The sequence below is a fragment of the Pipistrellus hanaki genome (assembly GCF_964339955.1).
Source record: "Pipistrellus hanaki genome assembly, chromosome: 10".
Taxonomy (NCBI): domain Eukaryota; kingdom Metazoa; phylum Chordata; class Mammalia; order Chiroptera; family Vespertilionidae; genus Pipistrellus; species Pipistrellus hanaki.
Window position 1 is genome coordinate 27,263,277 of NC_140512.1, and position 24,102 is coordinate 27,287,378.

At 37.5% G+C, this 24,102-nt stretch overlaps 1 protein-coding gene across 2 annotated transcripts in view; it reads left to right on the forward strand.

The window, feature by feature from the left end:
* The window catches only part of CDK14 (cyclin dependent kinase 14), a 487,128-nt gene that overhangs the window by 220,717 nt on the left and 242,309 nt on the right, over nt 1-24,102 (forward strand). For both annotated transcript variants that reach the window (XM_084897427.1, XM_084897428.1), the window contains 2 exons: nt 5,542-5,604; nt 19,950-20,073. In XM_084897427.1, coding sequence (XP_084753553.1) covers nt 5,542-5,604; nt 19,950-20,073 — 187 coding nt within the window. The remainder of the gene's footprint in view (nt 1-5,541; nt 5,605-19,949; nt 20,074-24,102) is intronic.

A 24,102-nucleotide genomic window follows, 5' to 3' on the forward strand; every position in this document is an offset into this window, starting at 1 on the left:
GCTGACTGTGACTGATACGCAGCTTGTAGATAAACAGCGTGTTTGTATAAGAATCCTAAGAACTAACTTCAGAAGGTGCAGACTCCGACCTTCAGTCATCCCAGTTCCGGGAGATCTGCTGTCCTTCAAACACAAGACCGGGAGGATGCACATCAAACCATTGCCTGACCAGTTTTAGAATATTGGAATGGACTGTGCTGGCCTTGTTCTTAGAGAATTTTTCACCCCCCAACTCCTTGATTCTTTGTTTTGCTTTCCCTCTCCCTCCTTAGAAAAACCTCTGCCTGCACTGCGATGGGGAACTGGGCTTTGGGACAGGAGCACCCCATCTTTTCAAGTGTCTGGCCATTGAATAAAACCCTGTTCTTTTTTCACCAGCATCTGCCTCTCGGTTTTGGGTTTTGTGGCAGCAAACAGCCAGACTTGGACCCTGATTACACGAATGAAAAAGCAAAATTTCTTTGAGGATCTTGGTATCTCTTGGGTAGTGGGCTTGGTTCTATGAAAAGCCAACCATAGGAAAACCTCACTGCGTGGATATTACAAGCACAGACTGAATGGCTAAGCCTACTTCACAATCGACATAACTGTTTCTGCCCTGGAAAAACGTATGGGTAAATTTCACCCCCAAGGGGTTGTGGGAGTTTGTGGTCTTCAGACAGCGTTTTTCCCAGTGGCTTTCAGTGGAGGGATATTGCTTCTTTCCCCTGTCCAAAGAGAATTTCAGAAAGGGTAGGAGATGGAGAGTGGAAAAACATGAAGAAATGAATATTCTAGTCCAACGTATTCCTCATCGTTGTGTTTGGCTGGCCTCCCTTTCCCAGTCCTCTTTTAGAGGGCTGTTCTGCACTCAGTCATTATATTCATAATTTATCATTGGCGTGTTCTTTCATGTCCTTTCTTTTAAGTCTCATGGCTGCGTACTATCAGTCATGGCTCTTGGCTCTCAGCTCCACAGATGATTGAAATGAACTGAGACTACCTTGTGAAAGGGCTTGTGAGTGAAAAGTCTGCTCCATTTTCTGTGGTGTTTCTGTATCCTGCCTTTTTACAGAGGCAGATTTCTCTCCTGTCATCTGTATTGATCCAGTCACAGAGTAATCAGATCAATATGGGGAAGCCCAAATTGTAAATGTGCCAAACTTCTTCACAGAGAATATTTCTGTTCGGGCCATTAGGATTTCAGATAGGTTCCTCAAATTCTTTTCCCTAGAAACACTCCTGTACATATGTACGTTACCAATAAATGCTACCTGATGGATCGTCAGCAGCCCGAAAAGAGGAACCTGACTTTGAAAGAAGGATCTGTTAGTGTGGGGTCTGAGCCTTTGTGGCCCCTTTCTGCTTTCAGTCTGTCTCCCATGTCATTGTTAGGCCTCGCCATGCTTGATGGCTTCATTTGAAACCACCCACTGCGTGGGAGACGGATGAGGTGTTCTCAGGCACTCAGGTAAAATCCTGTCAGACACAGCACTTCTAAAAGCATTGCCCTGAAGAACAGCACCAGTGATGGAGTGAATAAGAGTGGAGGTGTGAAAAGGTGAGGTGCGACATAATGTAGTGAGGGAAAGAGGAAATGTTAGCCAAGAGCCAAGATAGAGATTGAAGGGCCAAGAGTGATTGCGTGTGATCTGCAGTCACCAGGCCGCTAGTCTAAAGGTGCCCCTTTAATTATGAAAACAAAAAAATAACTTGAGATCAAGCCAGATGGGTCTGAGATTATTCACACATCATCAAAGGATAGTGATTTTACGCAGGAAGACTTAAAAAAAAATGGAATGACAAGGTACCTTCTAGTGTTATAGTTTAGTTCTGTTTATGGACCAGAGCAAATTAAAAGGGTAATATAATCCAATCATTTTTACTAAGAAGAGATGTTAAAAAGAAGGAAATGTTATAAAAATTTCTAATTTTGGCACATTTAATGCAGTTTCAGATGTAGTGCTGTGTATTTAAAAAGAGAGAAAAAAGAAGCAGTTTTTAATACAGGTAGAACAGAAGTGTGCTAGGGTGTAAAATGGGACCTTGTACTACCTCATTTCTTTCTCCATTTGAGATTCTCTGGATTCTTACACCCAATCACATGGAGCAATTGGAGGCTAATGGTGTATTAGATGTAGCTTCAGTGGTTGTGTACAGAGAGAAGTGGAGTATCAGTGAGAATGTCTGGGCATGCAGACAAGATAATATGTAAAAGGATGAAATGCTACACCTAGGAGCTCCAGTTTCCTGACTGTATTTGTCATTTGATTTTTAATTGCAATCCTTCCAAATATTCCTCCCTGCTCCAAACAGACCACAGAAAATCATCATCATCATCATCATCATCATCATCATCATCTAGCATCTACCAAGCACTGGGCAATGTTGTAAAAACATTCTGAATTTTTTACTCATTAACTTTCATAATATTCATTTAATTAGTTATATTAGGTTTCTCCTCATTAGATCAAAATACTGATATACAGAGCTGATGTAATGTGCCCAAGGTTACACAGCTCAGGAAAGCCATGTGTGTACACATGTCTTCATGCCATTCATTTAAGTAAATATGAATTACAACATTTGAAAGGTTTGGAAAAATCTTTATTACATTTCCCAAGATCTCATTTTTGGAGAAGCCTCCTTCCTGCAATTCATGACACTAATGCCATTGGGCATAGACTCAGAAGGACATCACCTATGCCTTGAGGATCAGGAATCCCCCTGCCCCAATTCCTGGTAGGGTTCCTTCTTTATAGTTTTGTTTTTTTATTTACTTTTAAAAATATATTTTTATTGTTTTCAGAGAGGAAGGGAGAGGGAGAGAGACAGAAACATCAATGATGAGAGAGAATCATTGATCAGCTACCTCCTGCTGGGGACTGAGCTGTAACTTGGATTTGAGGCAATCGAACCGAGACCTCCTGGTTCATAGGTTGATGCTCAGCCACTGTGGGCCTGGCAGTTTCTTCTTTTCTTAAAATCATATTTTGTTTCATATTGTTATGTCATGCTGTTAAATGTTTTAACGTTTACTAAATTGTCCTTGAATTCTATTTATCTAATATTTATGTTTATATGCTGATTTTTTTTATTGATATGTACCGGTATAACTAACATGAAATGTAAATAATATAAATAAATACATTGTTTTTTTATTTTCTGTTCTTATTCTTTGTATCTTGAAAACAATGTGAATATTATTTTCTTGTTTTGTAAACTGAATTTTTATATTGTTAGTAATTTTAGCACATCATGGATATGTAATAATTGATATGATTGGATGTACTTTCTGTTTACTATTTTATGTGTGAGAAGTGATAAACAAGTTATCACTTCTTTTTTGTTGTACCGTGATTTCCATGAGATTTTGTGATCCCCAAAGACAAGCAGGGAGGCAAGTCCAATGCAATTAATAAGAGAGCCTCTTCCATGTTAACATGGGCTCTGTCCCACACAAGCCTACCACATGGCAGACAAGAGAGCGAACTTTGCCAAGCCCCGGGTTTTACACCGGTGGTGATGTCACTGCTTTGGCTGACCCTGATTGGTTGGGTGAGGGCTAGGGTCCAGTTACACAAAATGGAGGATAACTCCGCCCTGCCCCACAGTGGAGTCCGGAGTTATCCTCACCCTGCCCTGCCCTCTCACTTTCTCTTATGGGTCTTATTGTATAATGACCACTCTCATCCATAATAACTTATTTTTGTATATCCTGTTATAGGTGAAAAGTACTTTCTCATGTACTTATTTGTTCTTCCAAACTCTTTCAATGGAGATGTTATTTCTATTTGAAAGGACAGAGAAATTAATTATTTACAGGGTTACGAAGTGGCAGTTTGGAGTAGAGAATTCCTTCCTCAGTTTTTTAACTACATGATATAAAACCTTTACATAGGTTTGTTTTTTTCCATGGAAGAAAATCTATTTATGTAATATTTATGTTTATATGTTCCATGAAGAAAATCCATGGAACCCATTTTAATTATATTTTAATGAGCTACACTATATGTGTAACTGTTTCCACCTGTATATACTCAGTTCTTCTCTGTGCCTGACATTTTCCCTGGAGCAAAGATACAGTAATTCCCAAATTAAACATAGTTTCTGTCATCATGGAGTTTGCCTTTGATTTAGGTTAAACACAGTGTGGTCCAAAATAAAGGCACTGCTGTCTCAAATCATATCTAAGAGCATTTCTTCTTTCCCACTTTATTTTTAAAAAATATATTTTATTGATTTTTTTACGGAGAGGAAAGGAGAGAGAGAGAGAGAGAAACCTCGATTAGCTGCCTCCTGCGCATCTCCTACTGGGGATGTGCCCACAACCTAGGTACATGCCCTTGACTGGAATTGAACCTGGGACCTTTCAGTCCACAGGTCAACGCTTTATCCACTGAGCTAAACCGGTTAGGACTGTCCCACTTTCTTTCCCTTTGCCCTCAATTGGTCACTTTATGTGTCCTGACTGACTGTGTAGTTCTAGGACACAACAGGGGCTCAAGAAACTCCTGAATAGTGCATGAATGCTCAATTCTGCTCTGTAACTCATCAATCATCACCTGCCATGAAATAAAAACTCAGTAAAGGAATCTGAACAGTTGTCACCATGGCTACTGCAAGGTTCTTGAATATATCATAAAACTCATGATTTCTCAATAATTGACTCCTGAAAATGGAACTCAAAGACTTATGTTAGTGGCTTTTAAAGAATGACTAAAAGTTACAAATTTTATGCTCTCTTCCAGTAAGACAAGAACATTTTGAATAGCAACTTCACATGTTTTTACCCCAAAACTTTCTGTAGTGCTTAAACAGAAAAAGTGTTAAGAAGAATATATATAATTCTGGGCAAATCAAGCTTGGTTATTTAAAAGAATAATAGCATGTTTCTAGGGATTTTTTTTTGTTTTGTTATACTTGGGTATATATTTTTGTTTTAGTTTATAATTTTGAAAATGTTTCTATTTTATAAGGTATATATTTTTTGAAATATGTTCAGGAGTTTTAGAAACCTGAAAGTTATTTTCATGAATATATCTAAGAGAAATTTGAACTAATCCAGTGAGTAATTTTACTTTGTCTAATTGTAGTCTTTTCATTTCACACAAAGTAATCATAGCCTGCATTTGCATTTGAAAAATACAAGGTAATTGAAAGTGTAAATGGATTGGTTAATTGTGTGTTTTATTGAATAGTTTAATTTTTTTTTCTCTTTACTTTAAGTTAAGGTATTTAGTTTTAGTTTTTGGATTTTTTTTCTTAGTTAAAAGATTTATATTCAATGAGGAGGGAATAAGACACTTTACAAATGATGGACATGAATTTTTTCTAATGCACAGATATGTTTAACATAAAACAGAGCCTAGAGGTAAAGGTAATGATTGAATTTGCTTAAAAATGGCTGGAGGAGCATAGGGCTGTGTAAACTAAAAAATCCACGCACTTGTCTTATGTTTGCTTTTTCAGAAGGTAATGGTGACTTTGAAGTAGAAAAATATTGATTCATCATGTTATGGCCAGAGGGATGTTAATACATTTTCCCTTTTTTTCTCCCAGCACACTGATTTATGTCAGTACATGGACAAGCACCCCGGGGGGCTGCATCCAGATAATGTGAAGGTAGGAAAAGATCTTTTTAAGCTAACTATTAGCATTCTTCTTGTGCATTCTTGTGAGCCAAAGTCTGATCTCTCTACCATAACTTTCCTTTAAAAAAATTTTTTTATGTAAAGAAAATATCAAAGTGAACCACAGGCATCGTTTTTAGTTGGAAACCATGCTTCCACATTAAATATTTTCACTAGAGTATTATTGTTTAGATCTTTCCATGTTTTTTTTTGTTTTTGTTTTTGTTTTCTTCATGAAGAAACATTTGCCAGGAATGAGTGAGATCCGCTGGAACCCTATAATAGCCCTGTTTTTAGTAGAGGGGAAGCTCAGGTAGCTCGACTTTGTAACCCCAAACGGAAGTACCAGTTATTTAGCATCAATCTGAGGTATTGTTATGACTCTAAACAGTGTTATGGTGAGTTCACAGACTATATTTTTCATTTGTATGTACACACAGATATAAATGGTTCTATTCCTACTGCTGTCTTTGATTTCATTTACTACAAATTGGATTGCTATGTGTCAAAAGAACTACATTTTTATCATTTTACCTCACAACTATTTTAAGAAATTGTCCCAAAATTTCAAGCTTAAAACAGAAGACTCCTTTTGGCATATGTTTGGGAGTTAGAAGATGCCAAGTTATAGCTGAACATTTAACGATGTGCTCAGGTTTTGCAATTCAGATGACTACATTTCATGACCTGAGAATTGACTGAGTAGTATGGATGTATCTGAAGTGAATTGTCTCAATTTCTTCCCAGTCATTGCCTATACCCGTGGTCGGCAAACTGCGGCTTGCAAGCCACATGTGGTTCGGTGGCCCCTTGATTGTGGCTCTTCCACAAAATACCACGGCCTGGGCAGGTCTATCTTGAAGAAGTGGCGTTAGAAGAAGTTTAAGTTAAAAAAAAATTGTCTTTCAAAAGAAATTTCAACCGTTGTACTATTGATATGTGGCCCTGTTGACTAATGAGTTTGCCCACTGGGCTATACCACTCTTCAGAACATGATGCGCGTGCATACACGCATGCACACGCATACACACTTTTCCCTTTGTAGAGGAATAGATGTGGGTATAAGTTTTGTGCATTTATTTTTTGCTTTATAAAAATATGTATATTATTGTGTTATTTTTAATTTAAAATATATCGTGCATGTTCTTTAAAATCAATACATGATATAATTCAGTCTTTGTAATAACTGCATATTAGTCTATAGTATCAGCACCTTTCGACTGTATCTTATAAAGAGATCTTTGGGTTGTTAATGTAATGAGAGATTTTAGAGTAAATATTAGTATAAACCTTTAAACTTTTATTTCTCTTGATATCTAACTAATGGATTCTCTTTACTAAATAAAAGATATGATTTCAGTTTTAATGAATTTGATTGGAACATTTTTCCATAAGGTTTTAAATTAGAGGATAATTGTTTTTCTCTACTCTCACTGGCATTGACTGTAACCAGACCTTTTAATTTTTGCCATTCTGATGAGTAAAAATGGGATGACTTTTATGTTGTTGTTTTCTTGCCTGCAATAGCATCTTTATTAAGTTTCTTAGCCATTTGTAATTCTGCTTTTATGAGTTGCCTGTTCTTATATATTGACCGTTTTCTATTGGGCTTCTCTTTTTCTTAATAAGTTACATGGGCTTAATAATTTGTTTGACATTAATAATGAGAGTTTTACCCTAGCTGGTTTGGCTCAGTGGATAGAGTGTCAGCCGGCTGACTGAAGGACCCCAGGTTGGATCCAGTTAAGGCACCTGCCTGAGTGGTAGGCTTCATCCACAGTGGGGGGTGTGCAGGAGGCAGCCGATGAATGATTCTCTCTTATCATTGATATTTCTATCTCTCTCCCCCTCTCTTTTCCTCTCTGAAATTAATAAAGAACATATATTTTTAAAAATAATGAGAGTTTTTATGGTCAGTAAAGTTGTATAATTTTAAAACATAAGACCTCTGAAAAAGCTTGTTTTTTATTTATTTTATTGAAACATATTTAAAAATAGAGAGAGAGGAAATGAGAGGGATAGAGAGATATAAACATTGATGGGAGAGAAACATCATCGATAAGCATCCTCTTGCATGCTCTCTATTGGGGATTGAGCCCACAACCTGGGCATGTGCCCTGACTGGAAATGGAACCAGTACCCTCCTGGTTCATGGGTCGACGCTCAACCACCAAGCCACCAGTTGGGCACAAAGCTTGTTTTTTAAATAGAATTGATGTGGTACTTATAGTTTGTTAGTTTCTTTTATATACTTCCTTTTTGTTGTGTTTTCACTTTATTAATTAAAAAATTTTTTTTGACTTCATTTTTCTTCAAAATCTGTATCCAATGACATAGTTTTTTTTTTAGTGGTTAGATTGGGGAAGAAATTTTAATGGATGAAGAGACTTGTTTTATTAATCTTGCCCTTGTTTAATCGACATTACTATCACGTGAACATAATTTTTGTTTGTTTGTTTTAAAATTACACATCTCAACTTGTCTTATTTATACTTTAAAGGTCCTTTTTCCTAGGGTTGATGGGCTTTAAAATCAATCATACAATATCACCTTATCCCTGTTTCCCACTTTAACCCTGGGAATATATAGAGAGCCCAGTTAGTGAGACTTTCAGCTCTGGGGAGTCCAGGGGACTAAGCCTCAGTGGAAATCAACAGCTACTCTTAAGTTAATTTTCACCTCTCAACTTCCAAATTCAGTGACTAGACTGAGATTAAAGAGCTGAATGAGCCTTTTCAAAGAACATGGCATCACTGGGTTTTTATTAGGTATGCTTGGTTTTTTCACTCGCCCTTCGTGTGTCATGAGTTTGGGGCAAGTATTGATGGGACATTTTGTTGGTGAAACAGATAAAGAAAGGTCATTCCACAATGTATCTCCATGTTCATGGTCCTTTGGCCAGTATCATTGGGGATTTTTTGAGGCATTTGTAAGTTCACTCCTTGAATTGGTATTTCAGCTGCTCTTAATCTAGTAGTTTCGTAAGCTTTTCTTTCACCCCATGGTTGTGCATTATACTTCAAAGCTTCACATTGGCTACTTATTCCAAGTACAGGTTGTACTGTGACAGTAAATAAGATTTGCTTCTTCAGGAGTTGGTGCTTCTAGGCTTGGGAGAAAAACTTAATGGGGAATGAGCTGCACAGTCCGTACAGAGATAATGACAAGGGAATTAGATGCAACACCAAAAGCCAGTGCAGATGTTCATCATGTCGAACTGGAATGGTTTCCATGCGGAAGTTGTTTAATGTCACCAAAGACTGATGCCCTCCCGCAGTTTTTGCCTCTGAAAAGAGCATGATGTGATTTACCTTTTCTTAGGCTGTTTTGAACAACTGAAAGGCAGCAAAATATATTGGACATATATAGGTAGTCTTTCCTCAGAGCTATTGAAATGTAGGCTCCTTGAGGATTTACCAAAATGCGCCAGTCTTAATTCTTAGAATATTTAAGGCTATAAGAAGCCTCAGTAGTCATCTAATTTGTCTTTACAACAGAGACACATGAAGAGCTTAAAAAAATAAAAGAAGTATATATTTTAAAATATATAAATGTAAAATTATCATCTCCCAAAATCAGAATCAAAATTTTAAAAATCACTGAAGTAGGAAAAGATGGGCATTTGCTCAGACCCAAGGTTGAGAGCTCAGGGTACCTCCCAACAGCCACAGCCTCCCCTCCCTTCCCTGTGGCCCTGCGTGACTTTAGCTCTGAGCCTGAAGGACATGCACACTTGCTGCAGTCCTGGCCTGTTGCTCTCTCACAGCCTTATGGACTCTACTCTCTGTCACTCTGTCAGCGAGGTGGTTGTAGAGGGGTGTCCCAGATAAGAGCTGGGCATGTGAGAGGGGGTAGAGGTGAGCATGAGAGACAGGATGCTTCAAAACACAGGTATCAGACTCACCCATGCATCAAGGCAGAAAACTATAGACATCTTTTTTTGAGAATCTGATCAGTCCAGGAGTAGAGGCCTAAAGAATAGCATCTGGGAGACTACAGTGAAGATCCTAGTTGACAAATACGTAATTTGGATGAAGCAAAATTTTTTGCACTGATTAGACAGATAAATAAAACTTTGAAGGAAATTACAATTAATATTCTCAACGAGGTAAAAGAATATAGTACACCTATAAAACAAGAATAAGTTATTTTTACAAAGAACTTAGTGAACAAAAGTAGCTTTGGAAATTAAAAACACGATGGCAGAAACTAAAACAACAACAATTAAAAAAGGATGAAGGACAAAGCTGAAGCTATTTGCCAGAAAATAGAGTATAAAATATAAATCTGGAAAATAAGAAAGTATCAATAAATCCAAAAGTCCAGTGCAGTATATCCAATATCTGAATAATTGGAGAAAGTAGAGGATAGGGAGTCACTAAAGTAATAATAATTAAAATATACTTTTTCAAGATGTGAGGATGTGAATTTCAAGATTAAGAGGGTCCACTAAATGCACAGAACGTTTAATGAAAATATTATCGGTGGGGTACCCTCTGCAGCACCATATATTACCAGTGGAATTGGAGTTCATGGAGTACAAGAATTTCCTGAGGCCCCCAAGGGAGAATGAGGTATCATGGAAAGCTTTGTTGATGATTTAACTTTAAAAGAGTTTCCTTCCAAGATCCCATCTCCCTCTGTACCACCGTGGAAATAGTTCCATCTTGTCTTCCGCAGAGCTAGAGTTAAAGCCACTGCCCAGAGTCTTAGCTCCGTGTTAGAGCACAGACCAGATTAGCATCTGGCCAGCTTAGCTTGTGTTGCCAGCTGCAGTCCATTGCGTGTGGGGTCCATATGGCAGAAGGTGACATGGTGGGCTAGCACACTGGCAGGTGTAGGTCATGGAGCAAGTGAGAAGCGGAAGTGCAAAAGCAAGCAAACAAGAGAGAGAGAATCCTTTGGGCATTATAACCAGGGGCTTATCTAATTAATCCGTCAGGATTGTGTATGCTTGCAATGGCTCTGCTCCTCTAGCCAGTTATCTTTGTTCCCAGGTTATGTTGAGAGACAAGCACCTTTCCAACATCACCCTGACTTCACCGTGTATGCTCCCATCTTCCCCTTCGTTTGATCCCTCTTCTCTGTGATCTGCAGGGAATGGGCCCGTGGCTCCCTGGGGAGTGTGCAAGTACAGCTTTCTGGTGAAGCTGCCCAGATGGCCATGCTGTAATGCCTGGCCTCCCCATTGCTCTCTTCCTATTATTACTATTAGTCAGCTATTTATGACATTAGCAAGAATAGACTGACAATAATGTTCATTACTGCAAAACTTCAGAACACTGGTTTCAAAGAAAAGTCCTACATGAAGAAAACAGGTTTGATACAAAGGATCAGGAATTACAGCTGCAAGAGACATTTTTTAATCCTTACCTGAGGATATGCTTTTAGAGAGAGGGGTGGGAATGGGGGGCGGGGGAGGGGAGAAAGAAGAAAAGAGAGAGAGAGAGAGAGAGAGAGAGAGAGAGAGAGAGAGAGAGAGAGAGAGAGAGAAACATTGATGTGTGAGAGAGAAACATTGATTAGTTGCCCCTAGTAGTTGGACTAGGGATCGAACCCACAATCTAGGTATATGCCCTGACTGGGAATCGAACCTGCATCCTTTGGTTGGGATAACTCTCTAACCAACGGCGCCACACAGGCCAGGGTGGCAACAGGCTTTTCAACAACAACACTGGAAGGGAAATGGCAGTGTGCAATGACTTGAAAATTTGGATATAAATTATTTCCAACCTAGTATTTTGTAGAAATTATCAGTGAAGAGTGAAGGTAAAATAATTATTTTCAGATGTCCAAGGAGTTGGAAAGTTTGCCTGCCTTGCATTTTTTTTTTAACCAGGAAACTACATAAGCATGTACTCCACTGACACAGCATAAACCAAGGCAGAGAAGACAAAGAAACCAGGTCACGGAGGCCACGGAGGCAGCCGGGTGAAGGAGAGCCTCAGGACAAGGATGAGAAGAATCCCAGGATGATAGTTAGGCATCTGGCCGGGCGGGTAGCCTACCAGTCCAGTTGGAGCCATCAGAAATCTCCGGGAGAGATTTCCAAGATGAAGTTGTTAGACAGAATACCTGATGTGTGTGAGCAGATGGACAAGAAGAGAGAAGAGTTGGTACTGCATTGGTGGTAACTACAAAGAAAACTAAATGGAGGAAAACAAACCCATCAACAAAAGAACTAGATCATTGCTGACACCCTGAAAATCAAACTGTTGTGCAGGGAGAGAGGAAAGTATTCATACTAAACATGCCCCAGCTGAAAACAACGTTTCCATGATCATCATAATTTAAACATTCAATGTTGATACAATTAAAAACAAAACCATCTCTTTCAGTGATTCTGTTGCAGCCAAACCCATCCCAGGATTAGCATCCTAGAATAGCTGTCCATTTCAGCTGCCACATTTCATATAAAATACAGATCTTTGTCCAACGTTCTTTGCTCTGCGTTGCATGATTAATACCTTCAATTACTGTAATTAGCTTATTATTGGTGAGTTTATATGCACTCACTCTCAGAGTTTGACCATCGTTTGCCTATTGAAGATCGTAGTTGCACTTTCTCTGTGGGTATGGGAAGTTAAAAAATAGAAAGCGGCTTGGTAATGCCTGTGTTTTGGCATCCGAAGTGCAGTGCAGGGAAGCAGACGGCCCTCATTACATGTCGGTTTCCATGGGAGGCCACGCACGTAATTATGCGCTGACTTTTCCTCACTGTTTGTCCGCTTGAAGACAATACACGCCTCCAGGGTTACATTTAGGATCTGCACTGCAGGTGAAATTATTCTCAAAGAAGTCTGGCTATGACATAGTGACAGGTGTCCCACTGGTATTTCTGTTTGCTGCATTAGCATATTTTTGTCATGCGGTGACATTTATTGTTGCTTAAATCTATGAATGCAAAATGAAGAACATAAGGATAATATTTACTGAGTTAATAGCTGTTCATAATGGTAGGCTACATGTTAATGAAATAAAAAAACCCCACAAAAAACCACAGTTGAGCTAAAATCAGACCTTGTGATGGTTCTTTATAAATTTAAAGAAAAACAGGTGACATAAGCTATGACCTTTACAAGAGAATGTTCTTTTAATAACTCCAAATCATTGTTTTTAGCTAAATTGTTCATAGATCATTACATGATTGGATTTCAGTAAATACTGAATATTTATTATGGTGAACAGAAGGAAAACACAGTGATCAAATCCATTTGCTTATAAATTTGGCAATTTTGACTTTTAGTTCTATCACTATGCACATGGCAATGTATAGAGACATTTTAAACATTTATCTTAAATTCTAAAAATTGACATCTTTGTTTATATTCCACATATCTTTGCTCATTATAAAAATAGGGGATGTTAAGCACCCAAGAATTGAGGAGATTATTTTTTAGTGTAAATCAGATTGTATTTCAAGCATTATCAAGGTCATGTATCATTGAAGAATGGAGGGGGGAAAAGAACAATCGGAATAGCACATACTTTGTGATTTCATAGTAAAGCATAGATTAGTTTATGGAAATTTTGTACTAAGCCCCAGCAAAACACCTATTAAAGTTTTATCTTTTTTGATGTGTATTTCTTATAGGCACTGGAATAACTCATAAGAAAAATTGCCAATTTAACTACTTTTCTAGAATCTCTTTCTATTTTAATTGCCTACAAAATGTGTCTATTCTCAATAAGGCATTCTGAAATAAATATTCACTATTAACTAGTGGTTTGTTTCTTAGTATAATATCAATTTTAGACAAATGGGTAATTTTAGCAGTTATTTACTTAGAGGGCAATTTCAAACCTGAATCAAAAGTCTGAGGACATTGGCCTGGTTATAAATATTTATGCCAATTAAAGATCTAGCAACCAATTGCTAGAACATGATAATTTGTATGTGAAAAACGGGTAAGATTTTTTTGGTAGCATAGTTCTTTTTCCCACCTCTTCACAAACATTTTAGTATGAATTTTATTGGGTTTTGGCCCTCATAGTTGAGTTGAACGCAGAACTTGTGTTAGTTTTTCATTTTATAATTCTCAGATTGATCATGAGTTAAAAAAAAAATGACTGTAACAGTCTAAATCACATTCTTTATTTAGTTTTTCATGTATTTTTTTTTTAAAAAAAAATACTTTTATTGATTTTAGAGAAGGAGGAGAGGGGGGGTGCTATAGAAACAATGATGAGATAGAATCATTGATCAACTGCCTCCTGTATGACCCAACTGGGAATTAAATTGTGACCTGCTGGTTCATAAGTTGAAACTCAACCACTGAGCCACACCAGCTGGGTTTCATGTATTCTTTAAAAATTGATAAGCCATGATAGACAGAAAATTAAGGTTAATTAAAAAAATTAATTGTCTCCAGTTGGTATCTAGAATGTAGATGCTTGAACCTAACTGCCATTATGGCTTTGGGTCTTCCTGTGTTTTTACATAATGTGTTCATTTCCATATTATCTTAATAACCTTTGTAGAAGATTCCTTGCAGAAAACACATTTGCTTTATTTTTTTTTTATCAACTGTTTTGAAATTATTCAAAATAACAAAAATAATTCTGAATTATCTGCTTTATTCTGTGACGTATCTGAAATCCTATTGGCATAAAGCTGAGTGTTATTTTTCATTTCAAAACCTATATTAATTTTAAAAGAGGAGAATAATTATAGTTGAAAAATTGGTGTTTGTCTTTCATAGTACAGAGAACAAGCAGGTGTGTAACAGACAGAATATTGTTATGCCAAATTAAGATTGCTTTATATACAGATGGCACTGAGAATTGATTACTAAATGAGACTTTCTAATATTCCGACAGAATATCTGATTTTCTCCATATTCTGAATTATAGCTCTCACGTAGTTGGTAATGATTTTCTATTGTGCATTGCTGTGAATATTATAAAGCCTTTCCCCATTCTATATTTTGAGAAATATAAATAATAATTTCATAATGCCATTAAAGATTGTTTTAAAAATTTGACACCGTGTTTCAACACCTCTCTAGATTTCTTTTGATCCTTTAGATTCTATTTTTAGATTAAAAAGAAATCACCCACTCGACCAGTATGGCTCAGTGGCTGAGCTTTGACCCATGAACTAGAGATCATGGTGTGATTCTCGGTCAGGGCACATGCCTGGGTTGCAGGCTCGATATCCAGTATGGGGTGTGCAGGAGACAGCCAATCAATGATTCTCTTCTCATTGATGTTTCTATCTCACTCAATTGTGTAGTTCTGAACTACATTAACAAACAGACACTTGGCAACAGGTCTTAAGATTGTATTAGTTGAATTCCATGAAACAACTATTTCAGTTTTCTCTGGAAAATTAGTTTGTGTGACATGAAAACCAATAGCTTAAGTTTGATCATCTTGTCTGTATTCAGCTAGGGAATATTACTAATACTAATTTTAGGCTCTAATCAGCTTTATTAAAGGGAAAATTCTGATCTTCAGCTCTCCTTACTTTCTTCATCTTCCATACAAACCCCAATCACTTGGAATCCCATTTTCTGTATTAGTGCTTTTTTTTCAAGGAAGTTGGCAAAACAAATATCTGTCTAACAATATCCATTTGACTCCTTGTAAGTATCTCAGCTCTGGTTCCCAGGGCTTCCATCTGCCTGCTCACTGTGAGTGGCTCCATGCCTAGAACACACCTTTCTTGATAATCCCTGGAGGAGAGAGTGGAATGAGAGCCCAGCTTCCCTGCACAAGGATTACAGAAATTGTGCAATACCTTCCCCTAGGAGCTTGCTTATATTTTTTAGGAAAGGTCCAGAAAGTTGCATATTTAGGACTGGAATATTAATATTCAGGAATTTTAGAGAATGTAAATTAAACTATTGTTGATTATTTAGGGATGTGTCTCAGGACCTTGAAGTAGAGAGTTGAATGGAAGAACTCAAAAAGTGCAAAAGTGACAAGACAATCTTCCCTGCTATTCAGTTTCCAAGAAAAAAAAAAGTACATACATACTTATGACCTGATGCCATTTGTGTCTTACACTATCCCAGTAGCACATTTAATATTGTCAAATATATCCATAGTGACATAATTTATACCATAATGTTGAATATGTAGAGTTTTTATTTTTGCCTCTTATATCTTTGTATAACCTTCTAAAAAATCAGCACATGGAGCTGAATTGTAATGATGCTTTGAAAAATAGATGTTTGGGTGTGAATTGTGTACATTATATTGCACATTAAGATTTGATATTTGCATTAGGTATTTGCAAATTTAAAGCACAACTAAGTGGAATGAATCATGATGAATTATTCTTTGGCTTTTAAAAATTGATGAGGGCCTGGTATAATGATAAAACCATTATCTGATGCGTTTTATAAAATATTTTGACACTCATTAGATATTTTGGGGTTTCCAAGTTTCTAATTATTTTTCATTTTCAGGAAGTTTGATGTCTGGATAATGTAACGTTTGTGTAGCATGGTTTTTTTTTTTTAAACTGAACACTGTTAAACATGGAGCATTTATTACCCATGGTTAATTTTGCTTTATTTTCCAGTGTCACATTGTCTAGGCTTGGGTTCACACAATCTGAGCTACTTTCATAAATAGTACACATACTTTTTAAAAAAATCGAAGAGTATAGAAGTCCTACTCTTAATTGTGGGTGTCAGAGACAGACAAAAATTGGTTCAAATTACCAGTACTACCTCTTACTTGCGATGTGTCCCTTTGGCCAATTCATCTAATTTCTTTGAATTTTTATTTCTTTATCTATGAACTAGGAATACTAATATCTGTCTAGTAGAGGTCTTGAGAGAATTAAAATATCTAAATGAATATTAAATGTCTATCATAGTAAGCACTTAACAAAAGGCAGATATTACAGTGTGTGATTTGTAGAGTGCCCTCCATTTCTGTTACTCATAAAATAATGGAATGATACAGTATTGTGGCATGACTGACTATTCAATGTATCAGTCAGTCATTTTTAAGATGAGAAACCTAAATTATAGAGGTGTTAATAAGCTTGGTCCTCAGGAGGCAGAAGAGCAGCTTCACTGTTTTATAAGAATTGGTGTGTGCCATAAGCCATGGTGTTCATTGCTAATGGCTCTAATAAGCCTCCTATTAGTCCTAAGAGAACCTGGGTATTCCTTAAAGGAAGTTGACCCATGCTTAATCTCCTAGTAAATAGAACCACATATATTAAATAACACATGTATTTCAGATCATTCCTGGAACTCAGTGACTCTAAACACTGAGACAAAGAACACCTGGTCACTCACCTTTCGCCTTTGAAGGAAGGGGAAATATAAAACGTGTTGCTTACTGCAAGTGCCAGTAAATATCAGTAATAAAGGCAACATATTGAGTCCAATAATGTGTGCTTTTTACCAACTTATTCTAAAAGTTTTGGTCAAAGAAGTTATCTTGATACATTTTATCTACGTAAAGTCTAAAGAGTTTCAGAAGGGAATAGACAAAGCATTAAAGGCTCATCCCAAGAAGTCCACACCATGACACTGAGAAGATGAGCTGCTTCCTGCTGGGGATGGCAGGTCAACTGGGCTACGATAGACATGTTGCTGGCAGGTGTCTCCGTTCACCATGTCATTGCCATGTAGGTCATTTTCCCATTGGGGTTTTTATTGCAGAAACTGAACGTATTCAAACTAGAATATAAATTTTCAGTGATCATATCAAAGAATTGGGAGGAATCCTCTTTTATAAAGTTGAGTAGAATATTCTGAGGTGACAAAGCATTCTTAGGAAGACCTATGGCTACTACAGTAACATGACAGAAAGAGCATTTCAAATATGTTAATTATCAACTTCAGTATAATAGCTGTCTTTTGCCACATTATTTATTCCAGACCAGGAAGATGGTTAAGGCACATGTCTGTGGTAGGTAGGATGGTGCTGCACTGCCATAGATGTGTGCAGAGGCTGCCACAGGGGCCCAGACCAGGAGCACTTCCTGTAGATCTGTAGGGGAGTGAAGGCAGGGGAGGTGGTCAGGGAGGAGCCATTTTAGAGGAGACACCTAAGATATACGTAATCAGAGATTATCAGGCCAGGAGGAGGCAGGGCTTTCTGTCAGAGATCGGTGAAGGGCAAAGGTAAAGGGTTGGAGGGTGGGATGCTCTGAGCTTGGGGGTGAGCGAGATTGCTTGGAGTTGGCGAATGTAGAGTGATGATGCCTGAGCACTCAGACGGATGAAGGCTTACCTCAGCGGCCTTGAAGGCCGTGGTATTCAATGCCCAGATTTTATCCCGCAAAGCAGCATCTATAGCAACACTTTGCCTACTTGTTTTGGTTTCTGGCCAAGATTCCTGTAGCGTAGGGGTTCAGGACCTGGCCCTTGGAGCCAGACTGCCTGGTTTGAGTCCTGGCTCTGCCACTTAATGGCTTTATGACTCTGAGAAACTGCTCTGTTTCCTCTTCATTAATGCAGACATGATAGGAGTGCCTTCCTCATTAAAATTCTTGCAGAGATTAGCGGACCTCCTATTCTATGATGCATAGAATGGCAGCTGGCACTTGGTGTGTGTTTGTTAAAATAAATGCATTGCCATGGCGGGGCAATGGGATAGACAAATCCCATTCTGAGAAGTCTCCTCTACGCCCCCCAAATTAGTTAGCCCCTTGCCAAATGCCCAACTTTCTCTTCGAAATCAGGTTGTTATTTAAAAAAAAAATTTCAAGATGCAATTAAATGTATTGGGGTGGCATCGGTTTATAACATTATATAAGCTTCAGGTGTATGATTCTGCAATACATCATCTGTATCCTATTGCCTTGTGTGCTCACCGGCTAAGTTTATTTGTTATGTGGTCCATCCTTTTAAAAGCTTTTGAAGAAACAAAGTGGCTTTACTTGCTCATGCTTCTTCCTTTCTGAGCTAAAGGATTATGGATTTTCTTGGAAACTGTAAGCATCAGGCTTCAGGATGCTGGGCCTATTAGAAGTGAAGAAGGAGGCTGGAAGCTGCTGGTGGAGGTGTGAAGTCTTTTCATCTGCTTCAGCGGGAGGATGGAGAGCAGGAGGCTGGGAAATGTTTGCTTCCTGAGGTTCCTGAGCCAGTCACAACGTAGTCAGACACAGAACAGAGGTTTTCATGGGGATGCTTAGATTCTGGAAATGATGATCCTAGGTCTTGTCTGCTTCACAACATCATTCATATCCTGTGATTTTGAAATGACTTCCTCTTCCTGTTATCTCACGGCTCCTCGGTAAACAAGGACTCGAATTGTATGGCCCCTAGTTCCATGGAAAATGTTCCACAAATGCTTGCTCCCAGGGCCCTCAAGGAGTTGCCTTCCCCCCCCCCCCCCCCCATTTGATACCATCGGTCTTTCACAACTTGAACATTTAATGTTTTCCTGAACCTGCCTTTTGTTACTTAGCTGACTCTATGGACTAGAATACCAATGGCACTTAAAATATTTGTTATTATTTTTGTTTCAGGAGATTGTTTTTTAAAAACTCTGTTCATTAGGATTATTTTGACAAATAGATTGTTTAAAAATATCCCTTTCCTTATAAACAGAATATTGGAAAGCCTAATGAATACCATGTGTTTTGTTATCAAAATAAACACATTTGATATAATCTAATATGAAACTAAAAAGAGAAGGCCATTAGTGGCTTCTTAAAATGATTTCTTACAGAAGTATTTCTCTTGAATTCTTGATTTCTCTGTTATCTGAGTTTCTTTCCCTTTGGGTGGGTCTGCTCTGTAATTAGTGAAGGTACGTGTATGTCTTTAGGCAATGGCCTAATCTCTGTGGCCACATGTGCAAAAAACAGTGTAATTACAATGTAGTATTAATTGGACCGTGTGACTGTTTTTGTTTTAATTATTTGAAATCCTCTATCTTTTCATTCCTTAAAGCATATTAATGGGAGAATCCTTGATTATCCTGTTTATAGACTTAAATTCGTTCACATTTACATAAACTTGGTAAAATATTTTGCTTCTTTTAATAATGTTATGGATAGATTTTTTTTCTATCTCAAACATTAATTTAAGTCCTAAGAAAATATTATAAAGAATGCATTCTTTACATCTTGCTTAATTTATAGAACACAGATCGGGTTGTAGATCTCTTTGGCTGAGGAGGTATCACTCCGGGTTGACATGATGGGTTGTTAGAAATTTTCAGATTTAGTTTTTAATAAATGAGGGATTTCCATACCTTCATGCACATTCTGTTTAAATAATTTGGTAGGCAATTTAGTGATGGGGTGTGGAAGGGGGCATACCCATTTTTACTAAATACAAGTACTTGGCAGACTGTATGTAGAAACTAGCTTTTATGTGTGTACAGAATTTAACTTTTGTCTCCCTATTTTTTCAGTTGTTTTTATTTCAGTTGCTGCGAGGGCTGTCTTACATCCACCAGCGTTATATTTTGCACAGAGACCTGAAACCACAGAACCTTCTGATCAGTGACACGGGGGAGTTAAAGCTGGCAGATTTCGGTAGGAAAGCAGTTAATTACCAGTCTATTTTGTCACACTGTGCGAATGCCAGGCAGATGGTGGCACTGCATTTGTGTAGGGGCACTTCTTCTATCGTTATAGATCACAGCAAAATCTATTCAGGAATGAACGAGTTTTTATTTTATTTTATGATCAACATCATGCTTGGTGGAGTTTTAGAAATTTCAGACCGTTTGTTCAAGTCTTAAGTAATCATAAGCATAAATTACATCTTACATATTTCCCAAGGAAAAGTTAGTAAGATTTTTGAACATAAAGCATATTGAAAGAAATCTAATGTTTTTGCACTTTTTATTATGAAAATGCCAAACATTTAAAAGTAGAAAATTAGCATAACGAACCGCCATTGTTCATCTAGCTGCCACGATGATCAATATCCTGTCACACTTGAGGAAACCTGAATTTAAGCCTCTGGACTTTTTTCAGGGCATCACAAAATATATTCCATAGCATGCAGTGCCCGAGGTTTTAATAATTTAAAAACCTAGGGGTAGTAAAACCTTTTTGAAAGTGGTGTTTTAGAAATTCTTGGTAATTTTGTAAAAGTTGACACTGATTCTGATTGGAAAGTGGAGGTCCTGTCTGGACCCCTTTGAAGTCATCTCTTCCTTAAACAATTGAAGGTTGTCAACTTCCAGCATAGATGCTTTCTTCCAAACACCTTCTTGGGCAAAGGAAGAGAGCAAAGTGGTTGCATCATCCTCACTCACTCCCCTCCCTTCACCAAGTCTGACATTTCTGCATCGCCCTGCTCTCTGTCACACCAGAGAGCCCGCTGAGTTGATTCCTAGCACCAGGGGATGCTGATGGCAGCATGATGTGTTGACACGGCATTGCCTCAATTATTTTTGAATACATATTCTGATTAGAAATTTGTTCCATTAAGAGTGGAATGGAAATATTACCCTTGGGATATAAAGATGCCTGAGGTTGAGATATGGGCTTTTGCTGAAATATGATTATATTTTCTCACTCTGCCCCGGCCCCTCCTGAAAAATAAAAGAAAGCAGGCAATGTTTATTTCTTATTTCAAGGTTAGTAGACCATTTAATAACTTTGGAATGAACCTACTCTGTTGGGTGTTGTGTATTCTAAATTTGCAATACAACAAAAGTTAGCATTTGTGTTTTGCAAAGTTTGTTATTTGTTCTCATGTGGTTTAATAAAATTTATGGGGTGTGTGTGTGTGTGTGTGTGTGTGTGTGTGTGTTGTTTATTGCAGATTTTAGCATCAGAACAACACTGGGTCTTTCTATGACAGGGTAGAGAATAATGGGAGAGTAGATGGGCAGAAGGAAGATTTGCAGTTCCTCACATTCAAGGTTATTGAATTTGCTGTGAACTGATTTGTAGTTTGTCAGTATCAGTAAATTAATAAGGATTTATAGTGATTTTCTTTGGTGTGTTAGTATACTATAAGTTATAGGTGAGAACAAATTATTGTATCAAACATTCAACTTTATTGAACATGGTTTTCTTAATATTTTAAAAATACATTTTTACAATGTTTGTTTTTTGTATAACCAAGGATATAATAGAATTGTATGTAGATGTTTACTGGGGGTTATTTTTAAATTTTATGGTGATATTTTTACTGTAACTGACACATTTATTTTAAAAGATTGTTATGGATCTTTAAAACAGGTAATATCAGACTCAGAAATAAGTTGAAATGTAATTTGAAACAACTTAGAAAGTTTTTGAAAAAATTTAGGAAGTATAAACAACGCAGAGATAACAAATATTAACACCTTTGTTGTGTCTTTTCCAAGTGCCTTTCTCCTTCTACCTTCTTGCTTCTTCCACCTATTATAAATCCTCAAAAACCAAACTTACCACCTTGGCCAATGTTGCTCAGTTGGTAGGGCATTGTCCCATGCATGGAAGGGTTGCAGGCTCGATTCCTGGTCTGGGCACTTGACCTGGTTGCAGGCTCAATCTCTGGTCAGAGGTGTGCAAGAGGCAGCCAATCCGTGTTTCTCTCTTATCCTCTCCCTTCTTCTCTCTCTAGAAATCAATATGTGTGTGTATATATATATTTTTTTTTTTTTTAAAGTACTATTACATAATCAGAGTTTGAAAAAAATACACCTGAAACCTATTTTTTATAAGTCATTTTCACATAAGAATATGTTAGGAACACTTTCTCATATTATCAACTATGAGAAATTCCTATCTAAGGATTTTCTCTTGCTGGCCAAAGCTCAGTCTCTTTATTCCATCTATATCGGCTAAAATTCTAGTTTTTTTCTACTGATTCACTGTATGGACCTCCCTTGCAGAGAAAACTGTGTACGCTGCCCGTGCAGTGTTGAGTGTTTATTTTAGAGCATGTCATTCCTCAGACCGGACTGCACAGCAGAGAGGCTGTGCCGGCCCCTCCCCTCACTGTCCGGGTCTGAACCTTCTTGCCGAGAGAACACACACTTGGTGTACATCCTATGCATGAAGTATAATGAGCGAGATGCATTCACCAACTGACAATTTTTCCCCAATTAATTGTGCATTATTTTGTCTTTCAATTTAAGACATGCAATTAGCTGTGATTTACTGCATTTGGGCACGTGTCTGTGTCTGAGATGAAGGAAGCCCAGTGGAAGCTGCAGAGAAACTAGACAATCAAAATGAGATGATGCCAGGTGGTGGAACAGTTAGGAAACTAGGTCTGAATCCAGAGTGTGATGCATGAAGAGCTTTAGGGACGGCTTCTTTGTCCTGCCTCCTTCTTGCATGTGAAAAATACCACAGCATTTTGATTAAAATGGACCAATGAAATCTGTGTGATAATTGTTCCCATATTATAAAGGCTACTACCTTTATTAGGGAAATACATTGGGGAAATGAGAGAAACACGATGCATTTTATTGAGTTTATTCTGAATGCCAGATACTTAGATATTTTTGTTTCGTTGTCTCGTCAACTTAGTAAGGTGTGGTCACCTATAATTTTGAGAGAGACATGAGATTCAGACTAATTTTTTTATTCTAGCTTCTGGAAATTCAAATAGATGAGAGATGTGCTTTTGTGATGTGCATTGTGATCACATTAAAAGAAAATTATTGAGGTATGACAAGTAAATGCATAAATAAATTCACTAAGAAATGGATATTCATTTGCAGTATGGTGGTATGGAAATGTAAAGATATTTTTTCATGTATATGAGATTAAAACAAAATGGATGTGTCCATAGGGTTGCAGTTTCCTGCAATTCTTGCAAGATGATGATGGTATCATCCACAATGCCCAGCCATTTCTCTGCTATTTTTTTTTTCTTCTCTGTGGAAAGACAGCTGGGTTAAATTTGCCCCTGTAAAAAGGAGACAGTGACAACTCTGTAATTTAAGCATTTAAGGTCTTGGCTTATTTCACTGACTTTCCTAATGTATGAATGAAGTTAAATAGTTCAGTGGTTTCAATCAAGTACAATTACACTGGTCTCTTTCCCACCAGAAGTCTAAAATATTATTGTCCTAATGTTGGTATTTTCCTCCTTCAGGCTGTTCCTGGTTTTAATTTGAGAAAGGAAATGATCGTGAATCACATTTTAGATTAATTTGTAGAACACATCAGAGATGTAGCTCTGAAGAGGCCAGGGGGAGTACAGGGTTTGTTTGTAATGTACCTCTCAGAATTCACGTAGAAAACAAGGAAATCAGGTGCCTTCAGATGCAGAGAAGAGTCTGTCAGTTTGATAAATATGAAGTGTCTGAGTCAAAGGCTGTTAGTCCCCAAAGTATAGATCTTTATAACTATTTTTTTATTATCAGCATATAAAACTCACCATTGAAGCCCTAATTTTAAATTCAAGGTTAGCTATAACTTAGTCCATTCGTATGGCCTGTAAGAATCAATGTTGCTTTGTCTTTGTTTGAAAGTATATTTTCTACTAGAGGCCCAATGCACAAAATTCATGCATGGGGGTGGGAGGGTGTTCCTTAGCCCAGCTTACACTCTCTCCAATCTGGGGCCCCTCAAGGGATGTCTGACTGCCCGTTTAGACCTGATCCC